Source organism: Drosophila sechellia, chromosome 3R, assembly GCF_004382195.2.
Source record: "Drosophila sechellia strain sech25 chromosome 3R, ASM438219v1, whole genome shotgun sequence".
Lineage (NCBI taxonomy): Eukaryota > Metazoa > Arthropoda > Insecta > Diptera > Drosophilidae > Drosophila > Drosophila sechellia.
The window spans coordinates 26,009,214-26,030,356 of record NC_045952.1 but is presented as its reverse complement, the minus strand read 5'-3'; the positions used below and the strand labels follow the sequence as shown (position 1 = coordinate 26,030,356).

The following is a 21,143-nucleotide window of genomic DNA, read 5'->3' as shown; positions in this document are numbered from 1 at the left end:
ATAATCAGCTAGCATTTCTATTAAACATTTAATAATATATAGGGTTAACTTTGTAGACCCAGGAATTTACATAATGATTTGTTGCAATTGTTTGTAATTGGATTGAACGTTTAATATGTCATTTCGGTTATGTTATTACTTTCAAAGTATTTTGTTTCGGAAAAAACTTGAATTTTGAACTGCACGAGTATGATTAAGTAGCCAAATATGGTGACCACCACCTGTGAAGTAGTTTTTTTGTTAAATAATGATACGATCAATATGATTGAATAATATAATACCCCTCCAAAGTACTTCAGATTTATGTTGAAGAATCCACCGCATCTGAAAGAAAGTCTCAAATGTTGCATTTGTAGGGAGTATTCCCTTAGACCCATTTTTAGCATTTGAAAGTCCTCGGCTGCAGGCAGGCAATTGATTTGGTGGAGAATTCTTGGGATGCCATTATACTAGAATATCTTTGTTATTTAAAAACTACATTTCATATATTACCTAGTTCAGTAGTAAAACATACCGCTCGAATGCAGAATTCACTATAAAAACAGGCCAGGAATATTGTACTCGATAGTAGAAGAGTAAAACCAAGCCGTGCTAAAAGAAGTACATTAAAGTTAATGAATAGTTCATAATAGTTATTATTACAATACTTACAATACTGACAGCAATCGTTCGGATTGAAAGATTTTATGAGCGCCCAGTTGACCACGTGCATGATGGTCAGACAATTGAAGAAGAATAGCAGCGATATGGAAAGAACGAAATAGTGGCCAATCTCACCCACCAACTCCCAAATCCGACCCACCAGTAGCTGATTGCTTTTCAGAGCCACGCAGAGCTCCTGCATCCTGTTCCCGCAGCTGCACTCCTGCAGTTCTTCATGGATTTGCTGAAGGTTGTGACGCAACCGGAGAACCAGCTCATAGATCAGGAGAACGAACACGCAATACTCGGTGCATTTGAGTTGCAACATAATCAGGATGATCTCGGTGACCAGTTTATTTGCCCAGTGCAGAAAAAACGCCAATCGCCGAACGGTGAGGCGTGGAACAAGGCTTATGATCAGGACCATCCACCCTCCAATGTATAGGGCCAGTCGGAATCGAAAGCTCCACCAATATCTTCGTGCTCTGAAATCCTTCGCAGCATAATCAACATCCAGTTCCAGACTCGCAATACCCTCGTAGATGCGTCCAAGTCGGCGAAAGTTGAGCAGAATGTTCAGGTGATTGCAAGTAGCCATGGCTACCACTAGAAACTTTTGGGTCCATCCCATCACTCTGCTAAAGTCCTCCGCATGAAACTGATAGACCTCCTGTTGTAGGGCCACAATATTAGCATAGCACTCATAGATGACCACCAGGGAGATAGAAACTAGGAAACATCCGTAGATTGCAATAAAGAGGCCCCTACGTCGCCTTTGCAGTGTCCTGCTAAAAAAAACTGGTGGAGGTGTGACTCCGAGTAGGGCTAAAACCTGAAGATAAGGACGAGCCGTGGCCAGCAAACGACTTCGATTGACTTCCATGTCCTGCGACGTGTCGAATGGAACTGGCAATCTACATTTGCGTTTTTGCTCCTGACTGCAATTACTAACTTTTATTTGGTTGTAGAGATGATCAGTGTGCTGTCTAAATATGTGTTTAGACATGATAAGTAGGCAAACTATAAATATGTTCTATTTATTGGCTGCAATAAACATGTCACGGGACAGCATAAGTGGCAACTACAGATAAGTACGATTGCAGCGGCCTATTGCCGGAGTGTACGCACAAGTTTATAGTGTGAACAGTGTTTAACCATGACAAAGTTGACTAGAGTCCTATAAAGTACGGAGTACAACGAAGGCATAAAAGATGAGGATGAGGATAAGGACGACGACGAGGAAGAGCGGGACTAGAGGCCACTTGTGGCGAGCAAACCAAACAAACCGTCCGGCGGACAGTCAAAATCGTAGGCGGACCCGAGGCGGAGCGGACAAATTTTGTGCGTTTTCCCCCATCTCAACCGAGTAATCAGATGCAGCGAGCTGCGAATTTCCTAAACGCAACTAAGCAGCTGAAGATGCAGGAGCAGGAGCGGCAGCATCAGCGGCGCATCAGCCAACTAGTTACATAAAATTTATAGCAAATGCCTAGATCAACGTACCGCATACAGAGTACACGCAGAAAAATTCGGAGATGTTCCCTGATTTTCTTCTAATTAATTATCGTTTTTTAACCATTACCATTCAAATAATAGACCAAACATGGAATGTCATGCCTCGTTGAGCTCGTAATTAAATTTCCAATCAAACTGTGTTCAAAAATGGGAATTTTATTTTTTGGACTTTTTTTTTGCAAATTTTGATGATGTTACCCCTTATAAAAAATTCGAAAATTGACCGAAAAATTAATTTCTCTAAAAACTTTAAAAAGTTATAGGGATCGTTAGCATTGGCAATTAGCTGCTCAAAACAGTTATTCTTACATCTATATGAAAATTTTTATTGAAGTTATGATGAAAATTCCTATTGTAAATATCACATTTTTGGCAATAAACGATTTTCCGAATTTCGGTCTTAAAGTAATCAGTTTTTTTGACATAACTATAAATAATAATACCTCGTTGAGCTCGTCATTAAATTTCCAATCAAACTGTGTACAAATGTGTACAAAACTGCAAATTCTAATTTTTTGCCATTTTTTGCAAATGTTGATGATGTAAAATGACAACGCCATGCGTTGCACCCTGAAGGCCTTCTGCGCCACCATGTCTCTTGTCCGCCGCATGAACACGATGATCAAGCAGGGCGCCGCCCTGCCCTTCAACACCTCCTCCTGCTACGACAATGCTACCAAGAAGGTAGTCGACGGCTGCAACGCCTTCGTGCCCAACATCAATACCAGCATCTCCAGCATGACATAAGCGCTTCCAAAAAATGGTAATAAAACCATGAAATTATAAGCAAAGCAGATGCTGTTTTCCTGATTTGGGAGGTATTCGGATCGGGGTGTGGCAACCTTATCTTATAGCTTTCTAGCCTGTAGAGTGCCTCAGATCCCGAGATACGGATGGAAAGACAAACATGGCTTATTTTTAGCTGTTTCAAACTTTTAAACAAATGTGACACATACAAAGCTTTGGAAATCGATATGCTTATTATTACTTACTGACTTCTTTGACTTCATCCACCTTCAGCCTTCAGTTGAATACCCATAAAAAAGGATGTTATATTGTCCAAAATCTTAATTCTATTGCCAATAGATAGACTTTAAGGATATTCTGTACTCGATGATTCAGATCACAGGCGGCAGCAGTATCAATGGGGCTGGACACCAACAAAACCAAAAAGTAGAATCTGAAGTGCAAGGATTACAGATCACTGCAACCAACACCCATTTTGTCCAATTTAGAAGGTCACAACACGTGGTTAAATACGTTACTCGTAGAGTAAAAGGGTCTACTAGATTGGTTGAAAATGACGTAACTTAGTCTCCGACCATATAAAGTGTACAACACGTCGATACAATTCGACCAAAAATTTCTTAGCCACACCGAGTTAATTTTCGCCACGGCTAGAAATTTAAATAAGCTGAATATAAATATTTAATTTAATATGACGAACTTACCACACCGCCAACGGCAAAGGAAAACATGGGGGCGTACCCACCTAACAGAAGGATGTTTCCCAGGATGCGAATCCGCCGGCGTCGTTTTGATCAAATCTAACTTTATTCCATCTAGTTGGCGTGGGGTTTGCCGTACACGTATGCAGCTAGCAATTCGGTTATTCGAACCCCATTCGTAACTCGGTACTGTCGTAAGGCACATCAGATTATTTAAAATTCTTACAAATAAAAATAAAAAGAAAAATTACAGTTATTATACAACAAATAAATACCATATTAAACTCCCCTCTCTTTTTCTTTTCAAAATTTGATAAAATAATCTACAATATTCTATAGAAAAAAGGAAAATGCCTTCGATCAATCCATTTTTTGAATTTGTAGCTACATACCGTAGAGAACTTCGAGACCTAAAACAACAACGCGTTATCGCATCAAGAGCTGGGGTTGCATGGGGTTGCATTCATATTATGGAGATTATTAATTTGTATCATTTCAGGCTCGCGATGAACAAAATCGGCGTCGGAGAGTTGCTGGTAAAAAAAGCCAGGAAAAGCCGAGAGTTGCATCACTGCCATTATCGGTTTTTCCTGGCTTTTTTTACCAGCAACTCTCCGACGCCGATTTTGTTCATCGCGAGCCTGAAATGATACAAATTAATAATCTCCATAATATGAATGCAACCCCATGCAACCCCAGCTCTTGATGCGATAACGCGTTGTTGTTTTAGGTCTCGAAGTTCTCTACGGTATGTAGCTACAAATTCAAAAAATGGATTGATCGAAGGCATTTTCCTTTTTTCTATAGAATATTGTAGATTATTTTATCAAATTTTGAAAAGAAAAAGAGAGGGGAGTTTAATATGGTATTTATTTGTTGTATAATAACTGTAATTTTTCTTTTTATTTTTATTTGTAAGAATTTTAAATAATCTGATGTGCCTTACGACAGTACCGAGTTACGAATGGGGTTCGAATAACCGAATTGCTAGCTGCATACGTGTACGGCAAACCCCACGCCAACTAGATGGAATAAAGTTAGATTTGATCAAAACGACGCCGGCGGATTCGCATCCTGGGAAACATCCTTCTGTTAGGTGGGTACGCCCCCATGTTTTCCTTTGCCGTTGGCGGTGTGGTAAGTTCGTCATATTAAATTAAATATTTATATTCAGCTTATTTAAATTTCTAGCCGTGGCGAAAATTAACTCGGTGTGGCTAAGAAATTTTTGGTCGAATTGTATCGACGTGTTGTACACTTTATATGGTCGGAGACTAAGTTACGTCATTTTCAACCAATCTAGTAGACCCTTTTACTCTACGAGTAACGTATTTAACCACGTGTTGTGACCTTCTAAATTGGACAAAATGGGTGTTGGTTGCAGTGATCTGTAATCCTTGCACTTCAGATTCTACTTTTTGGTTTTGTTGGTGTCCAGCCCCATTGATACTGCTGCCGCCTGTGATCTGAATCATCGAGTACAGAATATCCTTAAAGTCTATCTATTGGCAATAGAATTAAGATTTTGGACAATATAACATCCTTTTTTATGGGTATTCAACTGAAGGCTGAAGGTGGATGAAGTCAAAGAAGTCAGTAAGTAATAATAAGCATATCGATTTCCAAAGCTTTGTATGTGTCACATTTGTTTAAAAGTTTGAAACAGCTAAAAATAAGCCATGTTTGTCTTTCCATCCGTATCTCGGGATCTGAGGCACTCTACAGGCTAGAAAGCTATAAGATAAGGTTGCCACACCCCGATCCGAATACCTCCCAAATCAGGAAAACAGCATCTGCTTTGCTTATAATTTCATGGTTTTATTACCATTTTTTGGAAGCGCTTATGTCATGCTGGAGATGCTGGTATTGATGTTGGGCACGAAGGCGTTGCAGCCGTCGACTACCTTCTTGGTAGCATTGTCGTAGCAGGAGGAGGTGTTGAAGGGCAGGGCGGCGCCCTGCTTGATCATCGTGTTCATGCGGCGGACAAGAGACATGGCGGCGCAGAAGGCCTTCAGGGTGCAACGCATGGCGTTGTCATTTTACATCATCTAAACACATATTTAGACAGTGCATTTGTAAGTACAAAACACTTAACTTGGTGAAAAGCTAAAATGCACCTTTATTTTCTTTTGATTAAAAGGAAAAAATAACTACTTTTTCAAATGGGTCTTAAGTCGTTAAACGCTGCTACTTGATTTGTATCTATCCTCAGCAATCGCCTGCACTTTAAATTGTATGAGGATTATGATATATCCAAAAATTGTGACAAGCATCTGCAAACAAGTTCAAGTCAGCAAGTTTTTATAATTAATAAATAAACTGGGTTTTACCCCGCCAAAGTATTTCAAGTTGATGTCAAACAACCCGCCACATGTAAAACGCAACTTCAGGTGTTCCATTTGCAGCGAGTACTCCCGCAATCCTCTGGTCAACACGGCAAAATTGGGATCCGCGGATGTGCAGCGTATCTTATGCAGGATTCGTGGAAAGCAGTTGGACTATATAGATTTAATTTTAAGAAAATGTATTTATTAACTCTATAGTAAAGCAAACTTACCGCATTTATGCAACGCTGACTTAGAACGCAGGGCAGTAGAAGGTTTACAAGCAGCGTGGAGCAAACTAAGAACCGTTCTGAAAAGTATACATTATATAGGGATTGGGGCTCTCCTAGGTTACGAAGCTACTTTCCCACCCACCATAGTGACAACACGAATCGTAGAGGAACTTGTTGATGTACACCCAGTTGACCATGTGAAGGATGGTCAGACCATTGAAAAGAAACAACAGCACCATGGTTGGGGTGAAGTAGCTGACCACATCGCCCTCCAGCCTCCAAATCCTTCCCAATAGCAACTGATTGCGTTTCAGGGCTACACATAGAGCTTGAAGCATGTCCTGCTGCTCGCAGTCCTGGAACTCCTCCTGCAGCTGACTAAGTGTGTGGCGCAACCGCAGGACCAACTCATGGATGAGGAGTACAAAGACGCAATACTCCAGACTCTTGAGCTGCTGCATTATCATGACGAACTCGGTGAAGATCTTCAATAGCGTGCTGACAAAAGGACCCATGGCCGTCATGGTTAATCGGGGCATTGAACCCACCATCAGGATCATCCACACGCCCACACAGAGGCCCATGCGAGAGCGGAAACTATAGCGTTGTCTTTGGCCACCAAAGCACTGCGATGCCTCGACCATGTCCAACTCCAAATTGGCAATGTCCTTGTAGATTCCGCCAAGTCGGCGATAATTGAACAGCATATTGAGCTGGTTGGCGATGGCCATAACCGAATACAGGCTCTTTTGAATATTACCCATCACTCTGGTAAAGTCAGCCACATTGTACTCCAAGACCTCCTCATCAATGGCTATAATGTTAAAGTAGGACACAAAGAATACCGTGGCAAGGATCACGCCAGCATAGCACACATAGCCAGTCATCAAGTACCATCTAAGTCGTCTACGTGGAGTGTGGCCAAAACTTTGGGGCGGTGGAGTGAGAGCAAACACGGAAAAGATGTCGAGATATGGAAAGGCGGTGGCCAGCAGACGGCTCTTCTGGGCCACCATGTTGGGTGAGTTCTGAAAACCAACTGCTGACCATGCTGGCGGTTAAGCCACCACCCGTCATGGATGTGCTGTACCAGTTGTAATTTCATGTTAAATTGTGTAAAATGGGAAATTGTAAAATTTGCAATATGAATTATCGAAAATATCTCGTCCAGCCATAACTAATGGGAAAATGACTGTAATTTCCAATATGAACACCCGCAAAATACCTTGTTTCCCAGACGGGTTCAACTTAATGTGTGTGTACCTTACCCATCACTGCCTACTACTCACTTACCTAATTATTCAATATACCGAGGCAAGCACATTTCACTAATTAGGTACATACGTAGATAAGATGGGCTGCTTTCCGGGGGGCGTTTGGTTGCCAGTTGGCCAGAACGATTTCTATCTCTCGTTGCCTGGCCAATTTCCACGTCATAACGATGGTAATTGCCATATAGCATGCACCACGCACCCAACATTCCTTACCATGCAAATGTGGGTTAAATTGTTTTTGTCTTTGGCCAGTCATCAGCATTGTCTCCACGATTGCATGTGCATCCATTCTAACATTCCCATCTCTTCATCTGTCGCTTTCAATTGCTCCACTTTCTTGCTTCATTTTCCATTTTGTGCACATAATTGCACTTCTTGTGAGCCAAAGTGGGCAAACATCCAACGTCACCATCGGCGCCACCAGCCACCATCAGCCATCCACATCCTCGTACTCATTCGCTAGCAAGCTGATGCTCCTGCACAAGCCAAATCAAACGAAAACACCCTCTTGTTCAATCCCCAACCGCTTGCTAATCCCGTGCTGGAATTTCCCTGGATCCCCAGGTTCCCAGGATCCACATGCACACACGAGGATTCGGATCTGGATAGGGGGTTGTTGCTGGCGCGGCGGCAAGACATTGACGGGATTAAGTGTCCTTTTTAATTTTAAACTACTTCACTTCACTTTGCACAGTCAATGAGTGCGCTGCACCACCATCACATCCACATCCACATCCACAAGCCCATGCACATCCACGTACTCCACGTCCTGATCCCTGCGAGCAACGATGGCTCGGTTAGGCTGCCCCTCCTTTTTATTTCTTGCTACTCTGGCCATGTATGTTTCTCTTTCGAGTCCTTTTCTTTTAAGCTTGATTAAGCACTTTGTGTAACTCTATGACATGGACATGCATTTGCATGCTGCCCTCCGTGCCAATGGCATTTTTAATTTGCCATAGCAACGTATCCTGATCCAGGACCACTTCACTTCACAACAGTGTTGTCGACAAACTGACCCGAGGAGATATCCAAATAAAATAACTAAACAATTGTAAATGCCCTGGAAACTGTCAGTATTTCAATATTTATTTTACAATAAATTTATTTATTTTATTTGACTAATCTGTTAGTGTTGAATGTATGTTTTTAATAAATCCATTTTCTATATGTGTTTCTGAAGTATATTTAATCATTTTAATTTTAAGTTTAAGGTGTATATGCTCGGTTATATCCGAAAAAATGCCAAATGGTCATCGATAGCAGGACACTCAGCTAGGAGAGCAGCGCAAATTGCATGCATTAGCCAGGACGAGGTGATGATGTGGGTGGCGTTGGAGGTCCTTGGAATGTGGAGCTACTCATTTATTATGCAGTGCAGCGAAGTAACAATGACTTTGGATTATTGTTTCCTCCCTGCCGCAGCAAACAATTGAAATACAATAAAATTAAATAATTTTTAACAAGCCACAGGAAAACGGAAGTGCTCGTCCATACTCACACACACACACACTTACGCACACAAAGGCGCAGATTTACACGGCCTTAATAGCCAATCTCTGGCATTGGCGAACAGATAGTCCGTATATAAAGCGCTTTTTTGCACTGCATTTTATCATTCTTATTATAAATATATTGTGCATTGTTTAAATTGCATTTAACTTTAACATAAAAAATACACATTTATACGCATATCGATATATTTTATTCGCAAAGGTAAATAAATTCACACAAAGGCAGTGTGTAACGGTGTGTGTGTGCGAGTGTCTGCGAGCCATAAACAAATACAATTTTAATATTTATTATTTATGTATTCATGGCCATTAAACGGATATCCGTGGCCATGGCGCATTAAATTGCACTGCCGCCCATTTCCCCCCCCCACCTACCAACTTCACCCCTTACCTTTTCATCACCTACAAGGACCTCGCCCCCTATTTTCAATCCATAAAGCGGATCACGTGCTGTTGTCATGGCGACAGCATTAATGCTCCTTCAGTTCGCATCCTAATAGAGAGATGCTGCGTAAGGGGATTCCCAGATGCAGTTGGAGTCACAAGGGACCCAAACACAATCCTACTGCAACGGGCATATTAAGACGGATTTCTTATAGTTGATCTAATTTCCATTGAATGTTTGTGTTATTTTCTCAAGTTGCTGTTAGTACATCTTACATACAATTAGTTGTCAAAATGCAAAACGGAAATAACAACATATGGCATCGAAAGGACTTAACCCTCGGAAGATTTAAATCTCTGATAGATAAATTTCGAAATATCTGACCGATAAATGCGTTTGCACCTCTCTAATTAAAATTTATCCCCCGACTTATTGCCACCTGAAGCATGTGATAAGCTTCCGTTGGGCCATAAGTATTTTGTTATCCGAGGAGAAATCGCTTGCCAGGATGCGAAACAAATTTAAGGAAGTATCAATTGCGGGGGATAAGGAGGTTGCTTTCCTGAATGCCAGCTTTTGCTGGTTGTAAAGCTATGAGCCATCCTTTCTCTACTTCTGCCGCTTGTGGCTGGCGGTTTTAGTTGACTTGGCACTGGGCGTCTGTCTTTTGCTATCAATATGTAATCAATGCTTTCAGATAACTTTGCCATTCGCAGCAGCAAGGCCTTTTGTTTCGTACAAATCGCAAGACGAAGCACCGACATTTGGAGTTGGGTAATGGCAGCACCTAAGCCACCAGGCCACGCGAAACAATGGCTTCCCGAGTGGGCGTGGAATGCGTCGGTGGGGCATGTTGCAAGGAGTTAGGAACACACGGCACTCCGAGATGGCGTGTGTCGCCTGCCTGGGGCGCACAAAGGGGATTTCAATAATACGCGCACAATCTGTGCTGAAAGCTTAAACAATAAAAGTGAAAATTCCAATGGAGCCTCTGGATACGTGGGATAGTAATATTATTGGGATCGGTGTACAATGGGATATGAGTAAGCCCGAAAGTTAGATACTGCATACTACAGATGAGTTAAAATCATGGGTCTTTATATATATATAACAATCTATAGATAATACAAGGTGCACAAGTATACTGTTCCATGCTGTTTTCACGGACTTTTTTTCTTCATTAATCTCCATTTTCTTTTCTTCCAGTGTGTTTCTTTTTAACCCTATTCAAATTACGCATCCCACGAACTTGAAACATGTCCAACGCTTCCAACTTAAAGTTGCGGTTGAGAGGAACAGGACAATGCGACATGTGTAGCCGTGTATCCAAGTATCCTTGCCATCGAGCTCCCGACTGTCTTCCAGGTTGCCAGCCAGACAATGCAGATTAGCCCCAAAAGGAGCCAGCCCGCCGCCCATCCACTCGAGACTTTCTCGTGAGAGACAAAAGCACTCGGCTGGGATTTTAATGAATAACAACATGAAGAAGTGCGGACTGGGTCCGCATCGGTGGTTCGAAGGCATATCCACAGCACAATCCACATCAATTACATTGCGGTTGGCTGCCATTGCCAGGGACACGCTCACAAACACTGTGACAAACACACTTACAATCACAATCACAATCTCAATCGAGTGGCAGGAGCACGTTCGCATATGAATATGAAATGCAGGAGCACATGGTTTCGGCCATATCGATGAAAATCAATTCCACTGTCGTTTGGGAATCTCTCAATTGGTCGGTCGCAGCTGAGCAGCTGAGAAAGTTCGGTGTTCTTGCCCAGTGTTTGTGGCACTGAATTGTCAATATCAGTTGGGCTCAAGTTGATTTTGCTCCATTATCTGTGCAATTTGGAACACGAATCGACGACTGCTGCAACTGTCGGTTGGGAACCAAAATACCTTTTTGACCTCTTCGCCTGCGGCTTATTGGGCAAATTAGTTTTGCCTGATTGCAAATTGTGCAAGGAGGGAGGCTGGCTGCTCCTCCTCCACGTTCTCCTTTTGACAGAACGTAAATTCACTGTTGTGTATACATATCTTGTACAGCTTGTTGATACGTTTTAAACCCGGCCCACATGGACATATGTGGCAACCGAGGCGCACCCACCATCCACCACCCAACTGATTTATGTTTATGGGCTTGGAAAATATTTGCGCCACTTCAAAAGCATTATGATGATTATTAGCATTGTTTGCCATCGTAGTAAAACTGTCATACGTGTCTGGCTGACTGTTGACCCAACATTTGCAGTTCAACAATATGGGAAAAAAGTTGAAAAGAGCAGCGCCAAGTGGAGCTTCGACTGGAGCCAAAGCTGTAAATGTAGCTGTAACGGACAAACGTGAAACGTGACCGACGTGATGTTTATGCGAAAACATTTCCCCCATCATCTGAATAAGTGCGATTGCGATTGCGAGTGTGAGCCGATGGCATTAGCATCCGACATCGGGTTATATACTCCCCATTTCCCAGTATCCCCCAAAAGTATGCACATCATCAGCGAGCTCCGCTTGGCCCAAAAACGGAATCGACTAATCGGCCAAGTAAGGCGCAACTTTGGAGGAGCCCCACGCGTTTAAAGCAATGCGGAATCGAACGAGGCAGCCTGCTATTGTGTGTTGAATGGATGCAAAGCCCCCAGGAAATTGCTGCTTAAGCACTGAGAAAAAAGTAAGTACATTCAAATCTTTGATATACAACATCACTGTTTAAAATGTTGAATCCGAAACGTTATTGTTAGATACTTTTAGGTACGTTAAAAATAAGTTGTAAGCCCAGTAACAATTATAAATTATTAGAAAACCTTTTTTAATCTTTTACGTATTCATTGGCTGCGCTAGTGAACAGCTTCTCAAACTTTTATTTTAAAAGTTTGAAAAGCGTCGTATTAGGCATTTTCTGAGTCCCCATATGTATTCCACCGGCAATTTCTGGATTCTGAGCCAAAAGTCGTGCTACGCAGGAGACAAGTGTGTGACAATGCCACGGCTTCAGTTTGGGCCCCAAAGTAGAAGTGGCTCGCAAACTTTCAGCCCCTCCCCCCCACCAAAAAACGAGGAGTTCCTGGAAGAACTTGCCTCGCATATGGCGCTGCAGCTACAAGGACACGGAGCAAGACGCCAGGAATCGCACCCTTGCTGCTGCCGCCGTCGCCATTTTTAGTGTAAATATTTAAACAATAATAAGTTGGCGGAAAAACGTGGGGAAACTCTTACGCTGCCAGCGCGGCAAGGCGAGGCAAAAACTTTTGTTATCTTTTCACCATGAAAATAGCACGAAATTGAACAGGAAAACGCCGCCGGAGTCAGGTGAGAAGTGGTGGTGGTGGTGGGCGGATAGGGAGCCAGGTGACAGGTGCCATGGGAGACTGCTACACATCGACGGGCTTTCGACAGACAGACAGATAGACAGTCGGGCTGAAAGCTGAAAGCATTGCACGTGCACTAATCATCACGGATGGCGGTGCGCACGGCGAATTTGGCTGGTGTATCGCCTTTCATGTTTTCAATTAGCGTTAATGTCAGTGCAGCGCCCGATGAGCTGGAACGGGTACCGAAAACTATGGTATAGTATCTCTCTCCATTGGCCAATGTTTGCGTTTTGACAATACACCGCCCAGCCCTTGCCAAATAAAGGCTTGTTAGGGATATCATATCGCCATGGCTTTAAGTTTGTGGCAACCTTACTGAGCATGGTTGCATGGCCATTGAGCTGGTTAAGAATTATAGTTAAATATCTTGTATTTATTGGTTAAATGATTCTGTTCGAGACGTTTGAAATTGAAGTTTTTGCAAACTTACGACTTCGACTACTGCTAAAGTAACTACAAGTGGAAATTAATTTTCGACGACGGGCTCAATCCATCATTTATGCTACCCACAAAGCCAACGCTCTTTATTCATACCATAACTGCTCTATAAATATGATCAGGGAACGCGACTTGCCTTTACCCCGAAAATGTCATTTGCATAACCGTCAATCATACGCCACGTATGCCGGCTCTTGCTGTTCCACCTTGTTTGTTTCTGCCCCACTGGGTGCACACACACTCCACCACCAACAACACCACCGGATCCCTAACCCAGCATATGTTCGATGGCACTGAAAATTTTGCTTCTCGATTTGCGTTTGCGTTTTATTTCGAAATTGAATTTAAGCACTGATTATATTTTTTCTACCTTCTTTGCGGAGCAGCCAGCGATGGGAATGTGTGCGATGCGAACTTGGGGGAGTCCTGAGGATCCGGCGAGTTCTGATGGGGATGCATTGATTGGTTAGGTAGGTGGTGGTGGTGGTTGGGGGGCCTCCCGTTGTTTGCCGGGGGTGCATAAATAAGCGCCACTCAATTATGCAGACTGTGGGCGAAGCAGCCATAATCCTTTATCCTTCCTACCAGCGACGTGTCGATTTGATTTGCTTTGCAATTTATTTTTGAATAGCGCTGACAAGGACACACATCGTGCATATGGTATTTATTATATAATGTTTGCTTTGACAAAACGCTTTACACGCTTTTCTAGAAGGGCGTTAATACAAAAATAAAAAATTAAAACCTAATCCATTTTCACAATGTAATTTCAAATCAAACACTTATTTACCTTCGCACTTCGAGTGCTTTGGCTTTAATTTCAAAAGGATATTTATTGGAAAAATGTTCATTTGCTGTAAGTCGAGCCGGCAATTAGCTGCTTGATAAGACATTGGGTTTTTTTTTATTTTCCTGCGACGTCATTAGCTGGAATTTAAAACCTTTTCGCCGGTTGAAAAAAGTTTGGGTCAATGCAAATATTTCATTTGAAGTGACACAGCGTTGGAAATTTGTCTGAATTCTCAGCCCCAAAATTGGGGGGCATTTAAATGTGGCCCATTACGTTTTATATTGCCATTTGCCTTTGAGGTTTTGTGTGTTACATTTAATTGCGAATTTCTGTTGAAAAAGCACCACTTTACACTTCGTCCATCGACCATCGTCCTTGCCCCTCTCCATCGCCACTTTGCCATCTCGATTTTCTTCCTTCATTTCGGTGTACTTTTTTACTCAAATGTTCAACTCATTAAAAAGTGAAACAAAAATGGGTTCAATGTTCAAGGGGGTAGGAGTCTATTTACCTCAATTTCCCAGCTATAATTGGCTTTAAATGCGAATATAGGAAAATATGCAAGGGGACAGTTGCGTGTAGTGCGGCGTACTCCCAATGGTTTGATAGATGTTTAATGACTCGACCACAAAAATTGATTGACATTTGATTTAACTGTTTGATGTGCCCGACTGTTGACATTGCGACAGGCCAATTATATGTATTAATTACTTTTTTACTCATGCCCGTGCGGTGCAGAAATTAATTTAAATTAAGTCGCCAGCGAAATAAGTGACTTGAAGTGTAATTAAAAAACTTCATTGAATTGTTTAAAAATTGGAAACCTTCGGGCTGGACTCTTCCACTCATAAAAAAATGCAATCCATTGATGGTGATGATCGCATTGATGACGCTCGAAATTCGAAATATAGGAGAAAGGAAAATGTCCTTGGCCACTCAAGTTGATGAAAAACTGTCAGCAACAGTTGGAGGCGCTTTTCGCAAATGAAAATATAAACGCTTTCACTGCCTTCGCTCTGAATCAAATTAAAAGTATATATATTATACACACGCTGATGTAATGTATGTATGCATCTATATGGAGCGGCATTGTATTTACTTCGGCTGGCATAATTTCAATTAAGTTGGCAATTGTTGGCCAAGCAAGCAGCCTCCGCCAGATCTGCTCCTCATATCGGGAATCAGCATATTTGCTGGACGTGGCTTTAACCGCCTGGCCGCACATAATTAGTGTCATTGCCAGCGATCCTGGCCAGCAATGTGGGCCAGCGAATGTGGGGCTGAGGTAATTCCGCGGCCCGCGGCAAAGACAATTGCACTTTTGATAAATTGCGGCCTGGCGGCAACAGCTGCTGATCTTATTACCGATGTCGTTAATGAAATATTTCCCAGGACATTCGTGTGCGTGTGTGTCAGCGCCAAGTATTAATGCGAAATATTGCGTATACGCACAGTTAACAGCTGAATTGTGTCAAGGCTGAACGTGCGTGGTAAACAGAAGTGACAAAAAATGCATTAAAGTGCAGTAAATACTCTATTGTTGTGCATGCAGTGTAAAGTGGAAATACACTGCTTTTAAAAAATATTATTATAAAAATCATTGTAATGTAAATGAATTTGTTAACCCAACTAAAAGGCATCCCATGTAATTAATTAATTAATTTTCATGTTGTATTTTAGAGTTTATTCGCTTTATTTGACATGCAACTAAAACTATTGAATTGAACGAGCATTGTTAGCTTGTCGTCGCCTAAGTAAGCAGCAACTTTTTTGTGCGGCTTGAGGTTCGCCATTTCACGAATTTGTCGCTTCTCTTTTATTTTCCATTTTCCACTCTGCGTTTCCTGGATTTTCCCGATTTTTCTTTCGCCCAATGCATTGGCAATAAATCGAGACGGTCGCTCACATTGAATTGGGTGGCTCGGGCGGTTTGGTTAACCCAAATGGCAACAAATTAGAGCTCGAAATGTTTTCAGCGTTCTTCTAATTCTTCGCCTCGCTGCCGGTTGAAAAATCGAAATCACTCTCGCTGCCGCCCGCGGCTGGGGGCGTGACCGGACTGGGGGCGGCGGAGGGTCCTGGATTTGCGGCCTGGGTCGGTTTCGCGCTTGAGCTATCATCCGTTTCGCTGCTGTCAACGAAATTAACGCGCTTCTTCTTCTTGAGCTGCTGCTGCGCATCATTAGGCGCCGCTTGTTTGTCTGTCGTCGAGAGTATCGATGTGGGTTTGAGGGGCTTACTGGTGGCCAGTGGTGTCGGTGGCTCCGCCGCAGCGGCTGGACTCTCCTCCACTTCCGGTGTGGCTTCTGTTTCGGGATAGGCTTCCTGTTGTTGCTGCTGCTGCATTAGTTGCTCCTGTCCCGGCAACTCCTGTTGCTCCTGCTGCTGCTGCTGCTGCTGTTGATCCGGTTGCTGTTCGTAGGCACTGTAGTCATAGTTCTGCACCGCACTGGCATCGTACTCCTGGCCAGCGTAGCTTCCATCTGGTGCGTACTGGGTGGCATTGGGATCGGCTATGTACTGGCCTGTCGCCTCATCGTATATATAGCCCGGATAGGCATTGGGATCATAGCCGGCCGCATATTGATCGGCCTCGTAGTTGCCGTATTCAATATTGGAGTACTCCTGCGGCAGGACCTCGCCAGCACCGCTGGCTTCAAGCGTAGTTGCTGCAACTTCGACTGCCACTGCTGCGGGCACATCTGCAGCAACGGCCCCCGCATCCGTTGCGTACGACTGATGCTGATAGTCTGCGGGATTTCCGATTTCGCTGTAAAGCGGCTCCACTTTTGCGCTTTGCATTGGCTGCAGGTTGGCGGAATCGATGCTGGCATAGATGGGCTCGCTGGCATCGCCATAACTGCTGGCATCGTATTGCCCATACCCGGACAACTCCGGCTCCACCTGCTGTGGCGATTGCTGTTGCTGTTGTTGCTCCACCTCCTGATTTTCCTCTGGCGATGGGTTGGTTGCCAAATTATCAAAAAATCCCTTCGACGATGCGGCTGCCATAGCCTCACCTGCTGTGGCAGCTACTCCTGCTATTGCTGCCGCTGGTAGTCCTGCTCCTGCTCCTGCTGCTCCTGTCAACCGTTCGCCGTAAATGGCATTTTCAATATTCTCAATCGACACACCGGTTTTGGGATCCTGGCTGCTTGGCGGCGACAATTGATTACCCCTTGCCAGCTGCTCATCAACCGCAGCCGCTGCTCTTTCGAGTGCCGCCCGACTGGCTTTGACTTCGTCCAGCAAATCGTTGCTGATGCCAACTTTGCCACTAACCGCTGATCCCACTCCCGCACCCACTTCAGATCCCGACTCGCTGGAACGCACGTTCAAGGGGCGTTTGTCTTCGTGGACGCTGGGTGCGGGTGTGGGCGTGGGTTGGCCATTCTGCCAGGAGGACTCATCGATTTTCAGCTCACCGAAGTATGCTTCAAAGTCGCGGGATGGCTGCTGATGCTGTTGCTGCGGCTCATGATGTTGCTGCTCGCGTAGTATCTGTTTTTCCTGGCCCGGCTCATTATGGCCAACGACAGTTGGTGATTTTTCATACTCGACTTTAGTCACGCGTGAATTTGTCCAGCCATCCAGGTCGCCGGCATCCCTTTGCGGTTGCCCGCCCACATCCTGGCCAGGAGTTGCTACTCCTGCAGGCGGCAGCTCAGTTAACGTCAGCGAAGGCGACGATGTCTTTGGCAATTTATCAAATGTCAGCGAGGATGTGGCCAGCGTGGAGGAAGTGCTGCTCAGTTGCCGCGCACCCTTCTCCTGGCTGGACAAAGTCGATGTGGGTGTCGTGGGAGCAGCAGGACCAGCTGCTGCGCTCGCTGAAGGATGGCTCCTGCCACCCAGCTCCGCCTGATAATCACCTGTCAAGTGGGGCTGCATGCGCTCCGGTAAATCGGCATTCTCATTATCAAAGGCGCGCAGGGTGGCGCGCAAATCGAACAGGTTCGAGGTGGCGAGGGGAGCTGCAGTTCCGGCAAAGAGCTCTGGATAGTAAACAGGATGGGCAGCCGGCATGGTTGGGGGCTGCATGGGCTGCATGGGCGGACCTGCAGGAGTTGCTGCGGCAAACTGGGGCGTCAACAGCATGCCCGCCTGCGTGGGCGTGGCCATGGCAAACGTCCAGTTCTGTGGCGTCGACTGCGGATTGGTCACCGTCACCTGCGGCTGCGGTTGCACCAGCACTGGTATCACTCCGCCGGCGGATGGAGCCGATTGCGAAGTCGTCGTCTGCTGGATGCAACGCAATGTTTGATTCTGCACCAATTTCGCAAAGTACATTTGGTATTGCACCTGTTCAAAGCGGGAAAAAGAAAGATGAAGATAGAGGCTACACGTGATGCACTTGGAAAAATGTTGGGTGAATAAATACAAGATGCTTCTGCTTTTCCAGACTGTGTTGAATAATTTTCTTGGATTTCCTCTTTGGTACATTTTCCGGATTTCCCAAGTGTGATTGACTTTACATTTCCCCCGCTTGGCCAGCGGACTTACTTACCTTCATCATTTTAAGCCGCTCGCTCCGCTGCGACATGGCAGCCGTTTGCTCATCGATCCGCTCCAGCATGTGGACCAGCTTCTTGTTGCGCTCGTTGCGCTTGGCCTGCTCCTCCAGGAACTCCTGGTACTTTTGGCGGCTCTTGTGGCGCACCGACTTGTCGCTGGAGTGCAAACACATATCCGTTTACCTTTTTTGGGCAAGATGGTGGGGGAATGACAAAAGCTACTTACAGCTCAGTGCGCTTCTGCAAGATTTTATCCAACTTGTGCTCCAGCTGCTGGCGATTATCCTCGCTGCCCGAAAGGAAAAGGAAGTCGAGTCAAAGGACATGAATATCATTAGTAAGCTGCTGCACATGCACACGAAAAGCTCGGGAAAAGCTGACAAACGCAAATCGATGGCCATGGCTTTTGTGCCAAAGGACATTTCAAATTTTCCACTCTAAACATTTAATGATTTTAAGCTACGATACAAAGAATATTCCCGTTGTTCTTTAGTCAACAATAAAGTTAAGTAGTTTTTGGCTCTGAGCCTTTATAAATATTTAATCTCGAATTCAAATTGAAAGTTTTAACATTTTTCTTCACTGTAATGTATCCTTTTTAGAAGTTTATTAATTATTACCTTCGTTTTATGATTCATTTAATTAAATTACATTTACTTGATACGCCTATAATAAAAACATCTGTGTGATTAAATTCAATAATTGCATAATGAATAAATATACTCAATGAATAATTTAATAACTCTATTTTTTGTTGCATCTTTCGATGTTAACTAGGCTTAATCGTGCAATAATGGCCAAAAAATAATGGATACCCCATTAATGTTGGACATACTTATATGTTGTTATAGTTTGCATTTAATTTTTATTAACAAATTTATTCCTGGTCTGCTCACCTGCGTTGCAGCTTCTCCTGCAGCAGCTCCACCTGCAGCTTGTAGTTCTCGATCTCGGCTTGGGGAAACATGGCTTGGAGTGTTTCCTTATGAGTATCCTCGGAGTATCCTTGCGCTGCGATCCTTGCCACTTGGCGGCTCTTACTCAACTGGCCATATGCAGAACTACTACGACTCGCTATTGACACAGTTCGCTTGGCACGGGGATATTAATGCGACAGTGTGTTCTATTTTTGAGGCAAGTTTATTCGAATAGCCGCATTTAATGCGAGTTTGTGTGGGTGATTGGCATTTGTTTTGTTGAGTCGCGTTGTCATGGCTGCTCGGTTTCTTGGCCCTTTGCCGCTGGTGCTGCTGGTTCCTTTGCGTATTTATTTTGGTGGTTGCTTGGCATTGGCCAGGGACACTTGGCCCTTATCGATTTGCCTCGTCGACTCTGTCGGCTTGCCCAACGTGCCACGCATTGAGCAACTCGGCGGCAACTAACTTTCGATTTTTCGCCCCATGAATTTTACACTCCGCTCGATGTTCGTTTTTTTTTGTTTTCTCTGGCCCTGCCTGTGTGGTATACTAATTACACGGCCGGCAAGTAGGTCACTTCTTTTTGAACTCCGTCCAGTTTTGTGTTCTTGGCCAAAAAAACGTGGAGGGTCGTCTGGGGTCGCAGGACCCGGCGGAGCCATTTATAATGCATTGCACGGGATTTGCCTGCACGAGTGGGCCCAGCTTCTTCCATTCCTGTTCTGATGAGTGTAAACACATGTTGTTGTCGCACATTTGCAGCCGCAGTTACACTGCGGGAAATAAGAGGTCATTTGTAGTAATTAAAGCTTCCAATTACTATGCTATCAGCGTGTCAACTGCGTATATTATGATTATATATAAGCGTTTAATTCCAGAACATTAATATATATCTAATATTAATTTTAAGTCACTTTATAGGCATTAATGCTATACTGTTTTTTTCAGTGCATACCCCACCACTTGTGCTCGTCCAAGCGTGTGGCACCTGAATGTGAATTAATGGCAGTGGCGTCTATCACTCCCCCGGCCGCAGACAAGAGCGCAGGACCTCTCTCACACGCTGACATATTCACACGCTCACCACGGTGTCATGCCTGTCCTGCATGTCCTGCCTGCCATCATCAGCCTTCCCAGCGTCAGCAGTGACCACTCCCGTGCTCCTGCTGCTGCTGCCAGCGACACCGAAGCCGCAGCAACTCCGTGTCCTGCTTGACTTGCTCCTGGCTTTGGCTTTGGCTTTCGCGTTGGCGTTGGCTTCGCTCGTCCTCCTGGTTCGCTCCTCTCCATGTGGCACATGTATAGTATATGCCGTGGTTGCGGGCCGCAATATAAAATTTTGGTTATTTACATGGGGGGGGGATAACAAACGGCCGTGATGGGGTCCTGTCATATGTGCGGCAGGTTATCTCCGCGGTTCCTGATGGCTCAGTGGGTAGGGGGAAGGCGAAAGGATCAGGGGCGTTGTTTCAAAGGGTACATACTAGTTTCAATTTTCTAGCTAGCTTAGGATGTTGAAAACTAAGTCATAAGCCTATAGTTTTTACTTTGCCTAATATTATCTAATATTACATTTTAGAAAACAGCCCCCTTAGTCGCCTTCCTTGACCTTCGCAACGAGACAAAATAAACTGGTTGCCAAGCGACCTGAACCACGGACAATTTCGTCCTTGTCGCTACCAATTCGGTTAACTGAAATACGCGTCATTCTTTAAGCGTGGTCCAAAAATACTGAAAGTGCATTTATGAGTAGCGAAAGTAACGTAATATTTTCT

General features: G+C 44.1%; 3 protein-coding genes across 7 annotated transcripts; all 3 read right to left on the bottom strand.

Moving 5' to 3' along the window:
* Window positions 1-95: 95 nt before the first annotated feature.
* LOC116801663 (putative gustatory receptor 98d) lies at window positions 96-3,919 on the bottom strand. 5 transcript variants are annotated; one of them, XM_032722569.1, is made up of 6 exons: window positions 3,609-3,919; window positions 3,150-3,554; window positions 652-1,312; window positions 515-591; window positions 282-449; window positions 96-221 (listed from the first exon to the last, which is right to left on the bottom strand). In XM_032722569.1, the coding sequence occupies exons 2-6, from the start codon at window positions 3,165-3,167 to the stop codon at window positions 111-113; spliced, it is 1,035 nt and encodes a 344-aa protein (XP_032578460.1). In that variant the 5' UTR covers window positions 3,168-3,554; window positions 3,609-3,919; the 3' UTR covers window positions 96-110. The 5 variants fall into 5 exon arrangements, 4 of the variants coding, with proteins under 4 accessions (XP_032578460.1, XP_032578459.1, XP_032578461.1 ...); XM_032722570.1 differs by lacking the exon at window positions 96-221 and having other exon boundaries at window positions 289-432; window positions 493-591; XM_032722571.1 differs by lacking the exon at window positions 96-221 and having other exon boundaries at window positions 380-458.
* A 1,866-nt stretch (window positions 3,920-5,785) lies between these two features.
* On the bottom strand, window positions 5,786-7,217 carry LOC6617188 (putative gustatory receptor 98b). The gene is made up of 4 exons (XM_002041479.2): window positions 6,308-7,217; window positions 6,166-6,242; window positions 5,939-6,106; window positions 5,786-5,881 (listed from the first exon to the last, which is right to left on the bottom strand). The coding sequence occupies exons 1-4, from the start codon at window positions 7,179-7,181 to the stop codon at window positions 5,786-5,788; spliced, it is 1,215 nt and encodes a 404-aa protein (XP_002041515.2). The 5' UTR covers window positions 7,182-7,217.
* Window positions 7,218-15,606: 8,389 nt separating this feature from the next.
* On the bottom strand, window positions 15,607-19,784 carry LOC6617187 (RNA polymerase II degradation factor 1). Its single transcript, XM_002041478.2, has 4 exons — window positions 19,348-19,784; window positions 18,678-18,740; window positions 18,445-18,607; window positions 15,607-18,239 (listed from the first exon to the last, which is right to left on the bottom strand). Exons 1-4 carry the CDS (start codon window positions 19,416-19,418, stop codon window positions 15,921-15,923), a joined length of 2,616 nt encoding a protein of 871 aa, XP_002041514.1. The 5' UTR covers window positions 19,419-19,784; the 3' UTR covers window positions 15,607-15,920.
* Window positions 19,785-21,143: the final 1,359 nt, after the last annotated feature.